At 39.8% G+C, this 20,254-nt stretch overlaps 1 protein-coding gene and 1 long non-coding RNA gene across 2 annotated transcripts; one reads left to right on the forward strand and one right to left on the reverse strand.

Moving 5' to 3' along the window:
* Positions 1 to 409: 409 nt before the first annotated feature.
* On the reverse strand, positions 410 to 11,483 carry arpc2 (actin related protein 2/3 complex, subunit 2). The gene is made up of 10 exons (XM_040031336.1): positions 11,260 to 11,483; positions 9,497 to 9,531; positions 8,643 to 8,755; positions 4,256 to 4,301; positions 3,955 to 4,141; positions 3,703 to 3,796; positions 3,000 to 3,126; positions 2,805 to 2,905; positions 1,916 to 2,016; positions 410 to 905 (listed from the first exon to the last, which is right to left on the reverse strand). The coding sequence occupies exons 1-10, from the start codon at positions 11,331 to 11,333 to the stop codon at positions 884 to 886; spliced, it is 900 nt and encodes a 299-aa protein (XP_039887270.1). The 5' UTR covers positions 11,334 to 11,483; the 3' UTR covers positions 410 to 883.
* On the forward strand, positions 6,324 to 20,180 carry LOC120733256. The gene is made up of 3 exons (XR_005695768.1): positions 6,324 to 6,437; positions 10,016 to 10,020; positions 20,170 to 20,180. It is a non-coding gene; the product is annotated as an uncharacterized LOC120733256 (long non-coding RNA).
* Positions 20,181 to 20,254: the final 74 nt, after the last annotated feature.

The raw sequence follows: 20,254 nt of genomic DNA on the forward strand, positions 1-20,254 counted from the left end.
TCTCCTTCTGCTTATCTGGGGCTGGGTTGCGGGGCAGCAGCCTAAGCAGAGAAGCCCAGACCTCCCTCTCCCCGGCCACCTCCTCCAGCTTATCCAGGGGAACACCAAGGCGCTCCCAGTCCAACCGAGCGATACAATCTCTCCGGCGTGTCCTGAGTCTTCCCTGGGACATCCTCCCGGTGGGACATGCCTGGAACACCTCATCCAGGAGGTGCCCAAGAGGCATCCTCGTCAGATGCCTGAACCACCTCAGCTGGCTCCACACAACAAACTTCCTTTTAGTTGTGTGTCCCCAAACACACTGCAAAAGGAGTTCAGTTTTTTCACTCTTGGCTATCCTCTATCAGGACAGTAAGCAAACAGTTCACTTGATAAAATTTTATCAAGTGAAAAAAAGTGAACAAAAAGATGCTTTTTTTAAAGCGTGATTTATTTCTCTTTTTTCCATGACAACGGTACAGAAGACATGAAAGTACAGAGGGGACTGAAATCATCCATCATGACTGTGAGGGCAAGCAAGAGTACCAAATGGAGTAAAAGATATCGTATCAAAAATTTCAGTTTTATCATATATATATTTATATAGGACTAATAATTCTTCTTTTCTTTTTAACTATGCAAAGCAAGGAATGCCCTTTTTCCATTTATTGTGAGGGTTTCCTCAGGTACGGACAGCATTATTATTCAACCAAATAAGAATAAAAAAACAAACAAAAACAAAACAAAAGTCTGGACATGAGAGGCTGGGAGGGCGGGCGGGGAATTAGAGGCTTCCTGAAGTCCGGTCCGATGTGGCGTTAAGTCTCATTGTGGCGCGTCTGGGCATGCCCACAGGAGGTGGGGGGGCGGGGGTGGATTGTACTTTTTCAGGTTAGGGTCGGCCTCAGCGGGAGAAGGTCTTTCCACTGAAAACGTAAAGACAAAACAGTTTTTTGTCAGATGAGAACATGAACATCGGTCACATGTTATGATAAAAATGAAGACAGAACCAGTGAACAGTGAGCGAGCCCGACTCCCTCCTGCCCTGGTAGGTGCCTTAAAAAACAAGCTAAACACAACATTTCCCCTTATTTGTGTCACACATGCTGACTGCTGCCTCCAGCTTTGGATGTAAACAAGTTTCCAAGAAACGGAGTCAAGTTAAAAAAAACAGTTCAACGAAAAGGACTGCACGTTGTAATCCTCAGCAATTAAAAAAAGGACATATTTACAGGTTGTTGTTGGTGCACTTCCTGTTTGTATCGTGTTTTGGCAGGCCCTCTGAGAGCTACTGAAAGATTCCATTCATCTTTGTGCATACCTGAACATCAAAAACGATAGTGCTACACAATCATATAAGGGAATCTGTCGCATGCTTTCGTGTCATTGCGTGACATTAAAGGTGACTGACACTTGGATTTCAGTTTTGTGTTCACATCAACATTTTTTCCCCGTCAGTCGTCAACCTGAGATTCAACAGAAATGTTTATCAACTAACTGCCGAAGCGGGGAGTGGCACTCGTCCAGTCTTCCAATCGAATCGTTCCTATTTCGGTTACACGTTAGCCTCGGTGCAAAGCCTCTCTGAGCTCACGCTGTATGTATGCGCACCTTTCAAACAATAGAAAACTATGCAGGCAAACATGCTGCACACCTCAAAAACACACAGACTGAAAGATGAAAAAGGCGCTTTTATCTTGTAAAAACAGGAATGCCGAGATAGTATCCCCAGCCTGAATCCGCCGCTTGTTTTGCCTTTTTTATAAGTTATCACGAACAAAGATGCTTCTGATTCCCGAACACATCCTTGTGCAAGATCTGAAATGCGCTAAAGCTGAAGATGAAGCCTTAAAGGGCGGGTGAGGTTGTGTTAAGTCAGATATAATCAGTTGAACTCCGTTTGACAGAAACAGGGAGGAGAGCAGAGGCTACTTACGAGATGGTCTTCATCTCCTTCTTCTCTGCGTCGGGTCGAGCGCGGTTCAGCACCTTGAGGAAGTCTGACGTCTTGGCTCTCATACGTGTGTGAATGTAGGCCTGCGGAAGAGACGGGACATGTGATTCAATGCCAATCGCAACCTTATGATGTTAAGTGTTTAGTCTCCAGTGTTGGCACATTTCCCCTGGTCGCAAGGCTGCAGGGCGGAGGAGGGGGGGATGCATGCTTTGCTCTGTGCTAATGGCTCGAGCGAAACTGCTCATGCTCGAAAAAAACAGCGGTTGTTTGTTTTCTAAGTTTACATCATCGCATTTCTAACATTTAAGCCTATAAATACATCTGCCTCGTCAGCTCACTGTCTGAGACAAAGACAACCAACATCCACATCTCTGAAATGTCAGTCATACAAAACATGCACTGATTAGGGGTTACAGGAAGAGGACGACGTTCGAGCAAGTCTTGCTTCGTGGGTCGTCGCATCTACACAAACGCCCTCTTGGGGGTAGTCAGACGAGATCTCACCGACAGCGGGACTTTGTATTGCAGAGAAAGAAAAAGAGAGAAAAACCGCACTATCGCGGTGGAGGATTGTTTGTGGTTTTTAGCTTTCAGCTTTGGCAGGTGTGTTTACTGACTTGAGTTCACCTGTCAGGGCCCTTCAAACACAACCAAACAGCTCAGAAATAACACTGAAACGAACAAAACAAGCATTTATTACTTGGGACAAAGATCGGGCTGGATCAAGGATTAAAGCAAAGAAAGTTTTGTTGTGTAAAATTATCTGAAACCCAGAAAACTTTTACTATCAGTTTTCTCTGTGTATGATGTGCTGCCAAGTAAATAAATCCATCAAGTGTAGAGGAGTGACTGGCTGAGGTGAATTCACCTTGGAGCACTTTATGTGGTAGTGCAGGTAGTCCCTGAAGGTGTGGATGAGGTTGATGGTGTTGTCTCTGGCATTGGCATTGGTGTGACGCGGAAACAGGACTGAAAACACAAAGCAACAAATTAAAACCACTGCGTTGGCTGTGAAGTGATCAGCAAATGCGAGTCTTTGTTAAACTACAAACAAAGCACCGACCGAAAGTGATGTATCCGATGTTGTCCCCGACGGCGGCGTCTGTGTCCTTCAGCTCCAGAGGAGGCTCCCTGTGGCTGAAGAGCACCTGGGGAGCTGTGTGGCTGGCTCTCCGACCCTCTTTGAACTCCTACACACAGGAAAAATATGTTTGCAGCACTTTTTTAGAGCTTCTTTAATTATCAAAATGAAAAAAGAAAAAGAGAGAGGGCAATACAGTTGGAGTCAGTGGTCGGAATGACAGGAATTACAGGAATATGTTACATGAAAGTGCTCCACTCTGGTCCAGTAGGAGGCGGTAATGCAAATTAAAGCCCCTTTTCCATTAGAACCTACTCGGATCGACTCGGCACAGTTCGCTACTGTTTTCAGGGTTTTCCATTCACTTGGAACCAGGTACTTTTAAAATATCTGCTCTGCAGAGGTTCCAAACAGGTACTAAAATGTGTCATCATCAGACTCATGCCACTGATTGGCTGGTCAAAATTAAAACCGCCTTTTTTGAAACTCAGCAACAGAGGAAATGGGTATAAAAAAAAAAAAAATAACGCAGTGATCAAGTCTGATAAATAGCCACAGACCGATCAGAGAAGCACGTATATTCTTCCCTCGACGTCCATCCAAGTCGAGTCGATCCGAGTAGGTACGAATGGAAAAAGAGCTAAGCAAAGACAGTAGAAATCAGTAAATGTGGCCTCACACACACCTGCATGAAGACTTTGCCGATGATGACGTCGTCGTCGTCTTTGAACACTGTGCTGAACACCACCGTCACTCTGTCTTTCTTGGCCTCCAAATACCTGCAGCGACCACAAGTTACGTTGGCTTCCAGAGAAATGACAGGAACGAGGTCCGAAATACATCAATTTATTTTTGATATACTTTAAGACCTGTGCTGAAATGACTAACAAATATCTTTAACTCTTGCTTTTCTAAATGTTTCTCATGACACACTCACATGGACTCGTCCTCTCTGTAGTGGACCACGGCCCTCTTCTCGCCCTCTTTGCCTTCCTCCTGGAACTTGAAATATTTCTCAAACACTGAGGCAAAGCAGTTCCTCTTGAGCATGCCGGCCTGGTGGACAACCTCATCTTTGTTGGCTGGTAGAACGTCCAGGTCGTAGAGGAGGGACACGTTGTAGCCTGTAATATAATACATGTAGAGCTTTTATTTTTACAGTCGAGGAAAAAAAATAGCATCAAGGCTCAGCTGATTTCTGAAACTTGCAGAAAAAAAAGAGCTCAAAAAGACCTTACCCGCCTCTGGTGAAACCAGGAAGTTCCCATAGACCCTCTTGAGCAACTGGAATTAAAAATATGAACTTTATTTGTAACACACATCCGTATTGTGGTTTTTCAAGAGCTGCACTGCACAGAACAAATGTAGCACAACAGCAAAAGACAGATTACTCAATAGGCCTAAAAACAAACAAACCACTGAATAATTACTCTGCTAATTGAAGAGTATTGTTAGAGGCCCGACTCCAAAGGTGTGGCTTTAATAGCACAGTGGAGAAAAATTCACACAGGTTGGAGGATAATTAAAACTTGGAGGCTTTCTTTTAACCACTTTCAAAACAGATCTTTCATTTTCTTGGGAATCTTAGTAGTTTTCACATGTGGTGGGAATCCTGTGAGATCTAAGAGGACCTCTCCCAGCTCCATATTTTTAGACTTGATGTCTAAGGTAGCTTTGCAAAAACAAAAAGAAACAAGAAGAAGAACTTTATTGGGATTTTGCAAAAACATGGCCTCTAACCATGTGGTGTGAACCTGTCCATCATTTTGGACGTTTGACAACCGTGGTGACAATGTAGGATCAAGTGAATAAGGTCCTGGTCACCCAGGCCTAGAGACTGGTCTGCAACCATCTGGCAACTACCCGCATAGTATTCTCTAACTGGTTTTAAGTGGTTTCTAGAAGTTGACGGGAGTTGGTGGGGAAAATAACTTTTAAAGACCCAATCAGGCAGGACTTCATGCTGGTCAATGATGCCTTGCCAACCGCCTGTCAATAGAAACGCTCAGTTCTTGACCGGTTAGCAAAAAACCTTCTTGTGACTGCCTTTGTCAACTAGCGTACCGCTGCGGTCTGTATTTAAAGGGAAGTGATGGACTTTGAGCTGTAGTGATACTGTGAGGAGTGTGACGCTAACAGGAAATGGGAAAGGTCAACTTTCAGACTAAAAGTTGCACCTTCTGAAACATGTTGGCTGCAGCGCTGCGGCATAACTTTTACTTTAAAAAACAATGTTCTGTATTTCTAATTAGATTCAAGCTGTATCTTATCCACGTCCTTTTCAATCTGTACTACTGCTGTACTACCTGCAGTTAACAGATATTTGCAGACAAACATCAAAAACTACAGGCAACCAAAGCAATCACTACATTTTTGATCCAGCGACAACAAGCAGCTTTAAAGAATCACTGCCAACCAGTGGGAGAACACACATTTTTCCCTAACAACTGGTGGCTCCATCACATAGAATATGGCATGTGCTAATGACGTCACATGAGAAACCTCAATATTAATATCTAAGAACACAACATAAATTCATTAATAGATTTATGAACTCTAATATAAATGAAAGAGTACTTTTGGCAGCTTCCTCATGTCCCAAGACTTCTCACCACAGTGGACGCATCTACATACTGATATCAGGACTCGAGACGAGTATCAGAAGGAAACTAGCTTTTGACACAGGAGCCTGGGTTTGTGTCTCAATCCAAAGGAGAAAAATGGCCACTGAAGCTTTACGATTACTGCCGTAGAGTCAACGCTTGGATTGGTGTTTGGATGTTAAAATGTGATATAGCCACTCTTACTGACATCATACAGAGCTGAGAGTAGAAAACAAATGTTTGTAATAGAGTTTCTACCTCCTGGGAATTACTCATACATACACTGACTTGTTGAACATCCGGAATTTCATGTGTATAAGAGATAAGAGCGTGAGAGGTCCGTTTTAAGTATGTTTTTTTACGACAGAGCAGAGAGGTGGCTAAACAAACTTGCCGCTCAATCAAAGACTTGTACTGTGACAAGAAGGAGGTAATGAAAGGTCGGAGGCTCCTCTGTAATAGATGTCATTCAGGAATGAACAGAGCAATATGCAAATCAGACCAACGGCAAGAATCCAACACAAAAACGTCACAGTCTCCTCACAGGGGTCTGTTCTTTCTTCCTTGTACTTGCTCCCTTTAGGTCAAATTACTCGACATACCAACATCACATTTGATTTTGCTGCTATGTAGATGGTTTACGACTGTATTTAGCTATGAAACAGCTGTTCCATAAGAAGGCTAAGTTTCACATTGTTTGGTCCTCTAACAGAGCGGCTGATGGGTAACCTGGGCTTTTGAACTCCTTTTATTAAAACGCAGGTTAAGAACTTTAAGATAATCTTTGACAAATCAACGCAGCCAAGTCAAGAGAGCAGTTTGTTCCAAACTCTTTTGTGGTTATGCATGCCTTGTGTTCCACCCACAGACTGGACTGCTGTTTTGCGCTGCATACTGGAGTTGCTCAATCATATGCTGCGGCCAGATTACTGACTGGGACAAAACAAAACGTTTGCAGCCTGTGCTTTACAGAATCCAGAGTAAAGTGACACTGTTGGAGTTTAAAGCCTTAAACTATCTTGATAAGCTTCCTGATCACTTTTCACTATTAAGCAGTTGAAGCTTATTTCAAAGGGGGCTCGTGCCTTTGCTGTTATCACACCCAAACCCTGGGATCTCCTCACAAGTAATCTCAGACAAGCATCAACTGTGTCTTTAAATCTCAGCTGACGTTCTGCCAAGCTTTAGGAAACTGCAGTTTTCTGAAACTGTCATTGTGTTAATTCATGCAAACACTGAATGTGTGTAGCGTCTATTTAGTTTTTAGTGTGTGTGAGAATGAGCAAGCGGCTTAAAAAACAGCCCCTGCGCCGCTCATCCAAAAACTGTTTTCCAAACTGACTCGTCACAGGAAGAATAAAACGAATGTGCCACTATTCACACCGCTATTCCCAGCTTCAGGGAACGAGGAGGGGCCAAGCGGCTGGGCAGCAGCCAAGCCTTTCATACACAGTGGCTGCTGCTCGCAGTCAGCACTTCCTCGCCTGGGGTGAGTCACACACACACACACTTCCTGTTTCTACTGAAAGCCTCAGCGGCTGCTTTCTTCCTTACATGGCAGCAGAGCACTTGTGTAGGTTTGTGTGTGTTTGTGTGTGTGGAGGGAAATAATGACCTCATTCTACTTTTATTTTATATCTCAGATCGACTCACCATCATCAGGAATCAAATTCAGTAGCAGCCTTGCCTGAACCCATGGCTCTTTTTACAGTTTCACTTGCACTCAGGTTTATTATCACTGAAATCAAAGTGTGCAATGAAAGACACTTGCACGCACTGTCCCAGATTAACTCTCATGTACCAATCAGGGATCTGGTTGAAGAAAACTGAACAAAGCTAAGCATATTTCAATCAGATGCCACAAAAAACAAACAAACAAAAAAAACAACCCAAAACCTCACGTTTGTTTTAGTGCTTTTCATTAAAATAATCATATATCGTGCTGAAGAACAAAGCAAAACTAAAGGTGCTTTATGTTCAAGCCTGGATGAACCTCGGGCCCTTTTAGTGCGCTCAAGGATGAAACACCAACACAAAAAAATGCAAAACAAAGCAGCAGGTGCCATGACCACCCGGATTTACCCCCTTTAAAAGGAAACCAAAACATATTTTGCTTGGTTGTGCAGTTTTCTCCCTTAACCTGCCTTTGATCAGCTTCTATTCACTGCTTAGAATAACAGAGCATAAATGGACCAATGCACAGCACTGAATAATGCTGCATGTGTGTATCAAACGCCAGCACAGACATAAAAGGACACAGGCCTCTGAGTGACACCGAAGCGTGGTACAGACAGCAGCCAGCAGTGTGGTGGACGTTTATACCAGATTCTACTCACGTTTGCAGCTCGACATGCAGGGCTGGTTTATTGTGACACCACAGCATGTTAGAAGAAGTTTAAAGTCACATTAAAACAATATCACAATAATTGACTCATATTAAGCATAGCCGTAAAAAGGCGACTGAATGGAAAGAAGGTAACCCCCTGTGACTGTACTTAAGCCTCGGTTCACAACTGCTTTTTCCTACTCTTGTGCCGAGCTGACATCATTGTGGATCGCCTTATATGGTCATCATAGCCACAGCCAAAGTCGAGTTTATAAGAAGTAGGTTCTGTTTGTAAAAACCCACATGAGGGACAGCTAAGCAGAAAAAAGGGGCTTTTAGAGAGCGTGGCTTAAAGAGACAGGACCTACAGTGTGTGGGTTCAGATAAAGGGTGAACTGAGGAGCTGCAGAAAGGACAGCTATAAGATGACCAATCATACAAAGCAGCTTTAGTCCCTGATTTAAACTATAGATGTGATAATAATAACCCTTTTAAGGTTATCCTTAATTGCACTTTCTGTATAACGAGAATGTGCTTGTGTTGTAGAGGATGTGAAACCAGCTATAATCAAGACTCTGCAGAGGCCTCTGTGTCATACATGCTAAATAAAAAAATCATCTGATTCTTTGTATTCAGGTTTTGAGAAACATTTTCCAGCCTCTCGCTCTCTCGCTCTCTTTTGTGTGTGTGTTTTACCTCGTCAGCTCCATGATCCTGCAGCTCCTTGTAGAACTTCAGAGAGATGCTGATCATCACTTTGGTCTTGTCCCCATTGGGGTTGGAGATGTGGTACAAGACGCCATCGAAGTCTGCAGCACACAGGCACAGAGTTAATACCAGCGGGGGAGAAATGCTCAACTTTAAATGAATTATAAAACCCATTTAAAAACAACTCGTGTTGACCAAAGTGCTGTACAAACATAAAACAGAAGACAAGGGAATGGATAAGAAATAAGTAAAATACATGCTAGTAGGCGCTAAACACATTCAGTCACAGCTGAAACAGGCACAGGAGACACGGTGAGCAACTCAGGAAAGACTCCAATGAACGCCTCGATCTTTTCATTCCTCACTTAGACAGACGAGACGTCTTAGTAATCTCAGTCCATGTTTTCAGATTCAACACTGATTACAGGAACATGTGCAATAAGCTGGCTGCATAATAGGAAACGGAAGACAACACCACCATCAGCACCACCCTTTAAATTTTGAAATAGGCGTGCAAGAAAATGTGATTGTGTCTGATCAGTTACAAACATTACATTACAACCTTCTTCACAGCGGGTTACACAAAATACTGCACGACACAACACACACAGAAATCTATAAGCCATAATATGAACTACATTAAAGTCATTTAAAGAAATGTCATGCGACCCATCCAACACTGGCTCGTATGATTTGGTTTTATTTAATTTGGAGAACAGCAAAAAGGCTCAACTCGGCTGAGAGAGCCACGTTATCGAAACTGTGTGTTAAAATCTAAACACGGATATTCAAATATAGTACAAACGGGGCAAAAATAGCACGCTGCTGCACGAGACACTCACCTGCAAACGTCACATCGACGGCCTCTGGTTTGGTTCTGTGAGGAGAAAAAGAAACAACATGAGGAGACCAGTTTGTTAAGCCCACAAAGCTGGAGTTCAATTTACCATCTTAAATAGCATCAAAACAAACAAAGAAACAATGAAGGTAGTGAGGAGGTTTAAGTAGACTTGATGGTTAAAAAGGGAACAAAAAGGGTCATCGCAGCAGTCAAAGCCACACACTGCAAACAAGCTAGCTAGCTATTGCTTTGTTTCCCGTTTGTTATAATTACTGCCACTAGATTCTTTATATTTGTATGATGAAAGATGATTAGAGCCCATCCAATGTAGGTTTTTAAGAATGATACTAATACCGATATTTGGTGATTTAAAAAAAATGCAATAACATGGTTGAATTTGCAGACATTATTCTGCAAAAGGAGAAACAAAAAGAACTGCTAGTAGCAGTTGCAGCTGACCAAACTAAATCACTTCCTCTGATAAAACCATAAAAGCTCAACAGTATCTCTAGCTTTACAGCACGTGTAGAGTGGCTTAGTCAAGGGTGTCTTCATGGTAAGCTGGTTACCAGTTTGTGAAATACATGGATGGGGAGTTAATCAGAACTGACCCTCATTATTTCTTCTACATTATAATCTGAACAGGACCTGTTAGCTGCTGTTCAAGTTACAGTACTGTACAATACTGGTATTACTCCCGCTGCCAGTCAAGGACTGGGACACAAATTAATTGCAAGATGAAGCCGTGCGCTTGCTAAAATGCAAAACATTTAAATGTTTTATGTAATGACGTCATGATGGAGTCACAGCTTTAATGAATCATCTCGACACGACAGCTTTACAAAAAAAAAAACAATCCAAACAATGCCTGCCGAATGCACAGTAGCAAATCAACAGTGTAAAGGTGGATGCTGCAGCGACTTGTCCACACGCTCATGCTCTGAGGAGCTGCAGCTGCTGGCTGTGCAGAGCAGACTTGACTCAGCCTGACTACAGGAATGCGGAAGCAGGAGAAAAAGCGAGAGATGGGCGATGGTTGGCTATCATTTAGCCACTAAAAGCTTTATGTACTGCCGCGGAAGGCAAATAAATGGTCTTTATTAAGTGAAAACACCGCGGGCATATAATCTGATCTGCTGTGGTGGAGTGACACCGGAAATGAGCAGATAGTTTGCCTTGACAAACCTGTTGTGTCCGAAAAAAAGAAAAAGAAATAAAGTCCTCACTTCATATAAAAATATATACTATATTTATAAAAATAGTTTTTATAGGCGGTTTGTGATTTTGCATATGATGTTATCAACCAGTGTGGAATAGCTTAATCATTTTTTTTTAAAAAGCTTATAAATTAGCTTTATTCCCGCTAGCTCCCTTAAGGCTATGTAACCTTTTAAAAATATTTGCTTCGTATTTATTGGCAGCGCAGTGTAAATATAACCTAAGTATCTATTGTGTGCTTTGTTGTTTTATCTCCAAGGTATGTGGGAGAACCGCCAGGGGAGGTTAAATTCAATGGGGTTACAATTTTTGGCACAACACCGCCCGTGCAGACACACCCCGGCTCGTCGAGGCAGAGCAACAAGCTAACTCTATGTGTATTTCGGCACTTTAAAAAAAAATCAATATTCTTTAGACCACATAGCTTAACTTTGTTGAACCTGCTGTACCCGATCTCCCCCGTTTCTTTAAATGAAGCCATCATCTTCTGTAAGAAGCTAAAGGGGAAGCTAGCGGTGCTAGCCAGGTGTAGCGATGATTTCTCACCCGTTGGATGCGCCGTCGAACTTGAGCGTCAGCGTCTCCTCGATAATGCGGTTATTAATTTCTAACAGGATCATCGCAGCGGACGCCGGTGTCGAGGAAAAGGGGGGATAAGCGGTGTTGTTTGGTGGGGTTCACCTCTTTGTGTCAAATTCTGCAAATTTTTTCCTGCCCTGACAGACCCGACCGCTTCCGTCGAGGCTACTTCCGCCCGTAACTTCCGCGTATTTTACTCGCAGGGCCCAAATAAGACTGGGGCGTCTAAAATAATGCCTGTAATAAATTCGTAATGACAGTACTGCGGCGGGTTCATAAGAAAGAAACAGGTGTCCGCGACTTAATAAGTGTAAATGGTACATCAATCACACTTTTAAGGCCACACAACTACACTAATCAGGAAATACTTGTTCATACTTGTTATTTAAAAAGGCAATTTATTTATTAAGAACAGACTGCTGTAAGAGCGAAAAGGAAGGTTTTCATGACGATAGTGAGACCTGCTGTGGTGCATGGTTTGAAGGTGTAACTTACAAAAAGACAGATATAGTTTGGAGACAAAGTTAGAGAGGCAAGACTGAGCTGGTTTGGATGTGTGCAGAGGAGGATGGTGGATATATTGGACAACGCAAAATGAATATGAGCTGGCAGGCAGAAGGAGAAGAGGAAACCACATAGATGGTTCATGGATGTTGTTGAGGAGGACAGGGGAGGATGCTGGGATAGGGTGAGGTGAGGCAGATGATCCACTGCGGCGACCTCTAAGGAATCGGCTAAAAGAAGACGAAAAAAGAAAAGAAAACAAATAGACTACATTACTCTAAAGACTTATTTAATTAGGGAAACCTGATGTGAAAATTAAGTAACCTGAGATTAAGTGAATTGAGTGTGGGGAAAGCACACAAATGACTTAGAAAAGGCCCTATACTCAGCAAGGCAATAATGCTTCTAAGTTGAATATGAATAATGTTTCTCAAAACACACGCACATATTATGTTACATGACCAGTCTGATAACCATTTACAAGCTTAGTTGGAAAAGGAAAAGAAGGTGTGGTTTCTTAAAAAGTCTGAAAACAAAGTGAGCCATTGTTTTCTGGTTTAGAGTAGCTGTGACTTCTCCATCTAACTACAAATGAAACATGCAGTATTGCACGTCTTGCGCCGCCCCTCATTTCTTTAAATTTTGTTAGGCAAATGTGAAACATGTGCAGCAGTCCTTTTTTTAAACATGCACACATAGATAAATACATAAATAGAAATGCGGTATGTAATGTAAAAACAAAGCTTGTAGAATTATAAGTATAACTCTGCAATGATACTAATAATAACAAGAAATCGTTAAATTGGTGTGATCATCTTTATTCTCCATCACAGCCTGAGTTCTCTTAGTCAAGCCTGCTTATTATTTCTTTAAGGACATGACTTTCAGATTCAGTTCATCTGCTATAGATAGATTTTTTTCTTTTGTCTTCCACCTGCCCAGTTTCCTCAAATTTCTTAAGGACACACTGCGCATCATGTAGAGATGCCAAGTCAAGTCGTTGGCAAATAGCTATTTGGCAGCCACCTCTCTGCAAACAAACAGAAAGCTTTGCTCTGGAAATGATCAGGTACAATTATTCAAATTCAAATTTTATTTGTCACGTACACAGTCATACACAGTACGATATGCAGTGAAATGCTTGGACAACTGCTCGTGACCTAAAGAAAAAAAAAAGGAAGAGGCTATGAATAAGATAGGAAATAAATATGAAAAATTAAAAAGGGTAAATTTAACTAGGAAGGAATAAAATATAAATTAAGGTTAAAAATGAAATAACTGTACAACACAAATTAGAATGAAGGGTAAATTTAACTGGGAAAGAATAAGATAAAATATATAAATTAAAGTTGAAAATAAAATAACTGTACAACAAAATACACAATATAGAACTATATAAGAATGTATGAAGAAATATAAATAAATATATACACAATAACAGCAGCTGTACAAGTATTAACTGGAAATGAAGAATATAGTGACCAGTGTTGTGCAATCCACATTATGTCTTGTGCAGTGCAAATATGCTTAAAGTGATTTAAGTGATGAAGTGAAAACAATGTCCAGAATGTCCAGTGTGTGTAAGAACTGTATGTGTGGGTCAGTGCTGTGTGGTGGTGTGATTGAGAGACCGTATCGCCTGCGGGAAGAAGCAAAAATAATGTCAAAACACAAATATGTGTTACATGTTTCTGATGTGCTAAAAGTTTTGATATGAGCATGAATCCTCTGTTTGGAGATTATAAATCATCAGGTCATCAATATTCTCAACTGTTTATCCAAATCAGGGCTTTCGTTTAGTTCGACTTTTATGTAAATCAACATTATTAAATCTATCATCGGTATAAGAGAGGAAAACATTTTAGTACTGTAATAAAGCTCATACGTTAACAATGTTATTATAAATACATTAAAAATACATTAAATATCTTATAACACCTTGTACCTGGCGGGATTACCAAGTTAACTTCCCCAACAATGTTAATCGCTCATACAGACACTGTTATTGGCAAAACAGTCTAAGTTCCTGAATGCAACCCCTGCTGTTGTTGTTTATGCTGTTAGACATTTTCTGCTTAACTGGCAGCATGAACGGTATTCCGCGATTTCTTGCCAGGGTCTTGTCATTGATCTGGTGTCTGTCACCATGATGCTGCTGGTACCCACTTCCCCCAGACCAACTGGTTTGGTCATGTCAAAGCATTTTCATTTTTCATTTTGGATTTTTTGTTAAATTTCCTCACAGAGGACTTTTGCTCGCATTGTTAGAGATCACACTCAACGGGATTACAAGGAAACTGGACTCTTCAGTCTGACCTCCATGTAAGTGAGTACAGTGCTGCTTTTCTTGGTTAAAGATGTAACTATGTACAATTCATTCTAAAGTTTGAATGAAATAATCAAATGTGTTTAGGTTGGGTGATCAAACCCCCCAAAACAAACAAAAACAACCCAAACACTTGATGTGTGGTTATTTTTATATTTTTGCTGATAAATAAAATGTACTCTCCAGCACAAACCTGTGTAGCCAGTCGTAAAGCAAACTGTTGGTGTTGGTGTAATTAAAAGATATGGTAAACTAACCGTCAGTAGCTGCCAAGCCTGACATCTTTAGAGCAATACAATAGAACAATACAATTAATAAGAAAGAACCATGTAAAGATGAAAAGAAGCAAAACAGGAAACCTGGTATGTAGAAGCAGATAATGACTCCCTCTGACTAACCATATAATTATACAGTATTCAGGGTTTTTGATTTTTGATTGGCACAGATTTTCGAGCTTTTCCACAAATACCTACTCCTACCAGTCCCATCCTGGTCTTGAGCCGGGGCCTAACGTGCTAATTTACATATATTATCACTGAACTTGTATTAATCACGGAGCCACTTAATTACCAGACAAATCTTTCATCAAATAGTGAGATATCTTATGGAGTTATTTTCAGTGGGGTTTACACTATTATACATTTCATAAGACAAGCCATAATTTGGGAGATATTTTACAATGAAAGATGTTGAGACTGGATATTACTACATCGATGAGAAAATCCATAAAAATGCAATGAAATGCATGATTTTACAGTAAGACGTATTTAAACCATATTTGTGTTTTTACAGATTGATGAATCTGTATTTTCTAACCATTTACCTATTTATGTTCACATCTTTTTACATTTTTTATACAGTGTTAATACATTTTAAGATGATTAAACACCTGTAACTTAAAAAATAGTAAAGTTTCTGATCAGTCATAACTTAGGCTTTAAATATGTGCTGATAAATAAAATAAAAGCATATATGTAATAGTTAGCTATAGTTAAACCTTTACATAAGTACACAAATTATTGAAGAAAAAAAGGCAAATGTAAAAACAAAAAAACAAAAAAACGACCTTCACTTTCAAATTTTCATTGTCATTTTTTTATATTTTATTGTTGCTCATATGATTTATTTTACATATAAAACTTCAGTTAAGTTTCTTGTGTTTTCTATAAGGTTTTATATTGTAATAGAATGCTGCCAGTTTATTATAAACGTGCATAACATTGTGGAGACAAACCTTTCGTGACCCTGCACGTTGCTCTTGTGACTTTCTGAATAACTTGTTTGGCTGCGCCAGTTCTCCTGAACAGAAACTGATAGGGTTAAAATGCGTTAAAAAAATAGCGAGCGTGCCAGGTGTTATTTTCAGTGTGTCACTGAGGAAACAAGGCGCTGCTGAATTTGCATTAGCAGCGATCTGATCTTTGCATTAACGCTGTGCCTTTTGTGCATTTTGCTTCCTCATTTTTTGCACAAGTCGCTTTCTCTTTGCGGAATGAGCAGTCCCATCTTGGGGCAAACGTGTGCATCATTATTATGTGACAGACACATAAATCAAGCAGTGATCCAAGTTATAGTTAGACAAGAAATGATGGCCTCCTTCTTTACATGTTAGAAAAGGCAAAATCATTTTGAAAACAGTGTCTGTTTAATAGTTTTTCAGTATTATATTCTTAAACTAATGATACTGAAAATAGAAAAGCTCGGGTGATTTGATTACATGAAAAACAGATAATTTACATGGAAAAGGGAAGTTATCACACTTTAAAATCCATAACATTAGAATTAGGGGTTTTAGAGATCAGACATCTGAGGTGTGATGGTTTCTTTGCTGTTCACGTGTGTGGTGTCGTGGTTATTGACACCTCTGAGTCTGGCCAGCAATCAAAAAAAAATCTAAATTATTGAAAATATATCTTTTACTGAAACTTAATTACAGGTGGAAGAGTACTAGTTACTTTTCTAAAGAAGATAAAAGTAAAAAAGTCGGGCATGCAGAGATAAGAGCGGTTTGCCCGGCCACAGTAACTGTAGAAATATTTGGCACAAACCCGAGGCAGCTTTCTGAAGAAACCCATGTCAGCTGTGAAGCACGGGGGTGAGAATGTGGCCCACAACAATGGCAAATTCAAAGCTGTAAAGATAACCACTCTGCAGTATTGTGGAGAAGGACCCTAGCAACCCACGCACGGCATGTTGTGATTAAATAGAACTGAAGGTGGTGACGTGGCCTTGTAGAGGAAAAAAAAGTTATTTGAGTCTCTTTGACATTGAGTGGACGGATATAAAGATATAAAACGAGCTGTGCATGCAAGAAAACCTCATAACATCTAAAGTAATATTTCACAAAACCTCATGGAGGGAATTTTAGAGATTGGTGAACAGTTATGAAAAACACCCAAGAAGAACATGTTTCAGATAAAGGTTGCAATAGTACCTTCAGACTTGTCCACACAGGAAAAATGCATCTATTCATCTATTATTAAAAAACAGACTTTGCTGAATTGAGTCAAAGTCAATTTAAAGTGTTTAACTTCCTGACACATTAGCTCACTTTTAAAATCTCTATTTGAGATGAGTCTGAATTTTCTTTTAGTATGTATTTTTATTAAAAGTAAGTATAAAATTGGTATTTAAAAGATGTCCTCGTTAAGGAAAACACAAAGTATGAAAGAGTTTACTGAGCACAAAATGCAAAGAAAGTCACTGTAAGGTCCCCAATATAAAAACACAGGACATACCCGACTTCAGAGGATACCCGGGTACACAAAAAGAGATGAACAGAAGTGAATTTGCTTTGTCTATGAAAGAAACTGCAATAACAAAAAAGAAGAAATAGTCTCTGAAATAAAAAATAAGAGGAAGAACAATCTGTTGTCATTGTGGTGTTTCAAACATATCCTTTCCAAGGTGCATTCAGTGTTTTGTTGTCTGAAATACCACCAATTTCCCCGGCTTGTACAGACATTTTCACACAAAAACAAATACGCAAAAGCAAAAACCTGCTGTTGTGTCTGTAAGATAACCATCTGTTACATCAGGGTTAACACATATATGTACATAGAGATGAATGGAATCCCTGAATCACCCAGATGAGACACACCCCCTTCAGTTGTTTTGTATGCTGGAATCAGGCTGTTTCTTTCACATGGTCTTGCACAAAGCTCGTCTACTTGTAAAAATGCTTCTGACACGGTAAACAAAATTCCACACAGGTTCCTCAAAGACAGTAAAACTGAAACTGCGTTCGTTGGCTACAGTTGCAAATCAGGTATGAACAGAGAATGGATGGCTCCTAAAAATAGAAGGAAATTCATTCCTTATCTGAAGTTAAGGACAATTTTTCCATTAACTTGCACGACAGAAACCGTCTTAGAGGGGGAAAAGATGTTTTAACAAATAGATATCTGTTTTTATATTTTTAAAAATCTATAACTTTGCTTGTTTGGTTGATTGGCTGTTTTTGGCATTAGGTCAAGTTAGCTAAGGCAGAACTTGGGAAACAGACACAAACGGCTCCTCACAAACCAACTCCACGTGGGCCTCGTTTTTCTTCATTAAAAAAAAACAAAAAACAATGAATTAATTGCATGAACTGCTGCACACTTTCATTTTTTTTAAGATACTAGAAAAGGAGTAAGCAAGGGACAGAAGATGGTTGCAGTTATATTGTTATATCCCTCTGAAGGCAGGGGAATGCAGTTGGTTCCATTTGTTTGCTTGTTTGTTTGCTTGTTTGTTTGCAGTCTAGTGTCCACAGGTTTCAAAAATATTATTTTCACATTTTGTGTGGTGACAGATACCTATAACAGCAACAGCTAATTTAATTTTGGTGAAAATTGAGTCAATGTCAAAATCAAGTTCAAGGTCAGACCAAATGTAAAAGTTGGTAAAAAAAAAAAAAAAAAGTTCACTCTAAATTTAAACTTTTATGCAAAATATTTTATGGATTGATTTCTTCAAACATCATAACAAGGTACTAAAGTTGACCTTGAAAAATTTGTTCAATAAACCATATTGATTAATTCATCACAGGAAAGGGCATCGAGAGAGCTCCACAGCACACTTTTTAATTTTAATACATCGCTACAACGTCACTACGATGCGTCTTTTACTACAATGTCACAATGCCATAACAAGCCGATGTCATCACGCTGTAATTAAAACATCATAAAACATAACGTTTTTTTTAAATAAAAAGGAATAAATAAAAACATTTTTTTAGCTGGACTCATTAAATAAAGGAGCATATAATATCACACTAATTCAGCATTACAAACAGCACAATCAGTTAAACATACAATATACAACATACACAATATAAAATAAAGTGCAGCTCGCACTCTTATACTCTTATGGTATTTTTGAGATTCATGAACATTTCTTTTTTCAGTTTTCAATCAATCATTCATCTTAGTTTTTGATATGATAATGATAATATCATAACGAGCATAAAAAATAAATAAAAAAAATTATAATGCAGAACAAAACTGACTGTCAGGAAGGTGAAAACAAACTGATGATTCAAAGTGAAAGCAATCCGCAGGGAAGTATAAAAAACATCAAACATCAACAACCCCGTCCCAATCCAGACATTCACAATTTACATTCTAAATGTTTCTCTGTGCTAATTTAGAAACAAACTCATTATGAGAGGTACTTAAATCTATTGTCTGTAGCTGCCAGCATTAGCACTTGAAGGAATGTTGATGGCAGTCTGCTGAAAAGGAAATCTGACTTCGCTGGAAAAAGACAAAAAGGAACCGAGGTGTCAGTCAGGCATTTGGCAAAAACACCAAAGTCTTCCTGGGAACCTGCGTTCCCAAGAAGCCAGAGCTGTGTGTCAAATTTCACACTGATGTTTACATCTTTTAATGTGTGTGTGAATGTGTGTGTGAATGGGTGTGTGAATGTGTGTGTGAATGTGTGTGTGAATGTGTGTGTGAATGGGTGGATGACTGGTTGCGTAAAGCGCTTTGGGGTCCTTAGGGACGAGTAAAAGCTCTATACAAATACAGGCCATTTACCTTTTTTTTTTTTTTTTTTTTTTTTTTTTTCCTTTTTTTTTTTTTTTTTTTTTTTGTGTCCCGTTTGGATCTTTACCATCAGAATTGTTGTCTTAAGGCCAAGAAAGATGCCAAGCGGATTTATTTTACCAAGTGGATCATCATGGCCTTGCCATATTGGTCCATTTGATTGACCTTTATTATAATTATGAATTTATTTTATTTTCAGTTGCTACAAACGGGACAGACATGACTGGGGGATAGGACAGGGAGAAAAAATGAAAGAAAGAGAGGGAGAGAGAGAAAACCAAAGGGGAGAAGAGACGGTGAGAAGGGGGGGAAGAGAGGAAAAAACAAACAAACAAAAAAAACAAAACACCTGGGTCACCTGTATGGAGAAAAAAAACAGAAGAGAAAGCAAACAACAAAGAGCAACATAATAAAAAAAACAGCACCATCACAATAAACTAGCTAGCAGTAGATATCAGTAGATACTAAATAATAAACGATATTGTGCAGCACGCAAGATAGACAGCGCACAATGTGCTTTGAGGCAGCAGCCAAGAAAGCTGTAGTCCGCGTCTGTGAATACCTGTGTGTACACCTGTGTGCATACCTGTGTGGATCAGCATGCTTGCATTCCAAAGGTTTCTCCATGTAACGATCTGCTAGGGAGTGTGGGGGGGGCCACAGCCATTTACCATTTTTATGAAAAGCAATGCAAATTGCAAAGTTTGACCTGTACAGGTGCGAGCAGTTGGCACAACAAACATGCTGAATGCAGACTTACAGGGCTCACTCAAGTCTAGTTGGACATTTTCAAATATCATTGTTACTATGTTTGACTGTCTATAAGTATAATATTATAGATACGTGAAATATGTGTTTTTAGCAGAGGAATTCAGTTCATTTTTACTGATTTTTTTTTTATCACAAGCTAAAGAAAGCAGAAGAATCTAAACTGAAACTAAACTACAAAAGCATCTCCTTTTACCCTCATGTCTCTGTAGTCATTTAACCGTAACACTGCAAACACTTGATCAGTTGAACTCCAGGTGTGACGCACGCACACACTCACACACACACACACACACACACACACACACACACACACACACACACACACACT

Source organism: Simochromis diagramma, unplaced genomic scaffold (assembly GCF_900408965.1).
Source record: "Simochromis diagramma unplaced genomic scaffold, fSimDia1.1 OVJJ01000235.1, whole genome shotgun sequence".
Lineage (NCBI taxonomy): Eukaryota > Metazoa > Chordata > Actinopteri > Cichliformes > Cichlidae > Simochromis > Simochromis diagramma.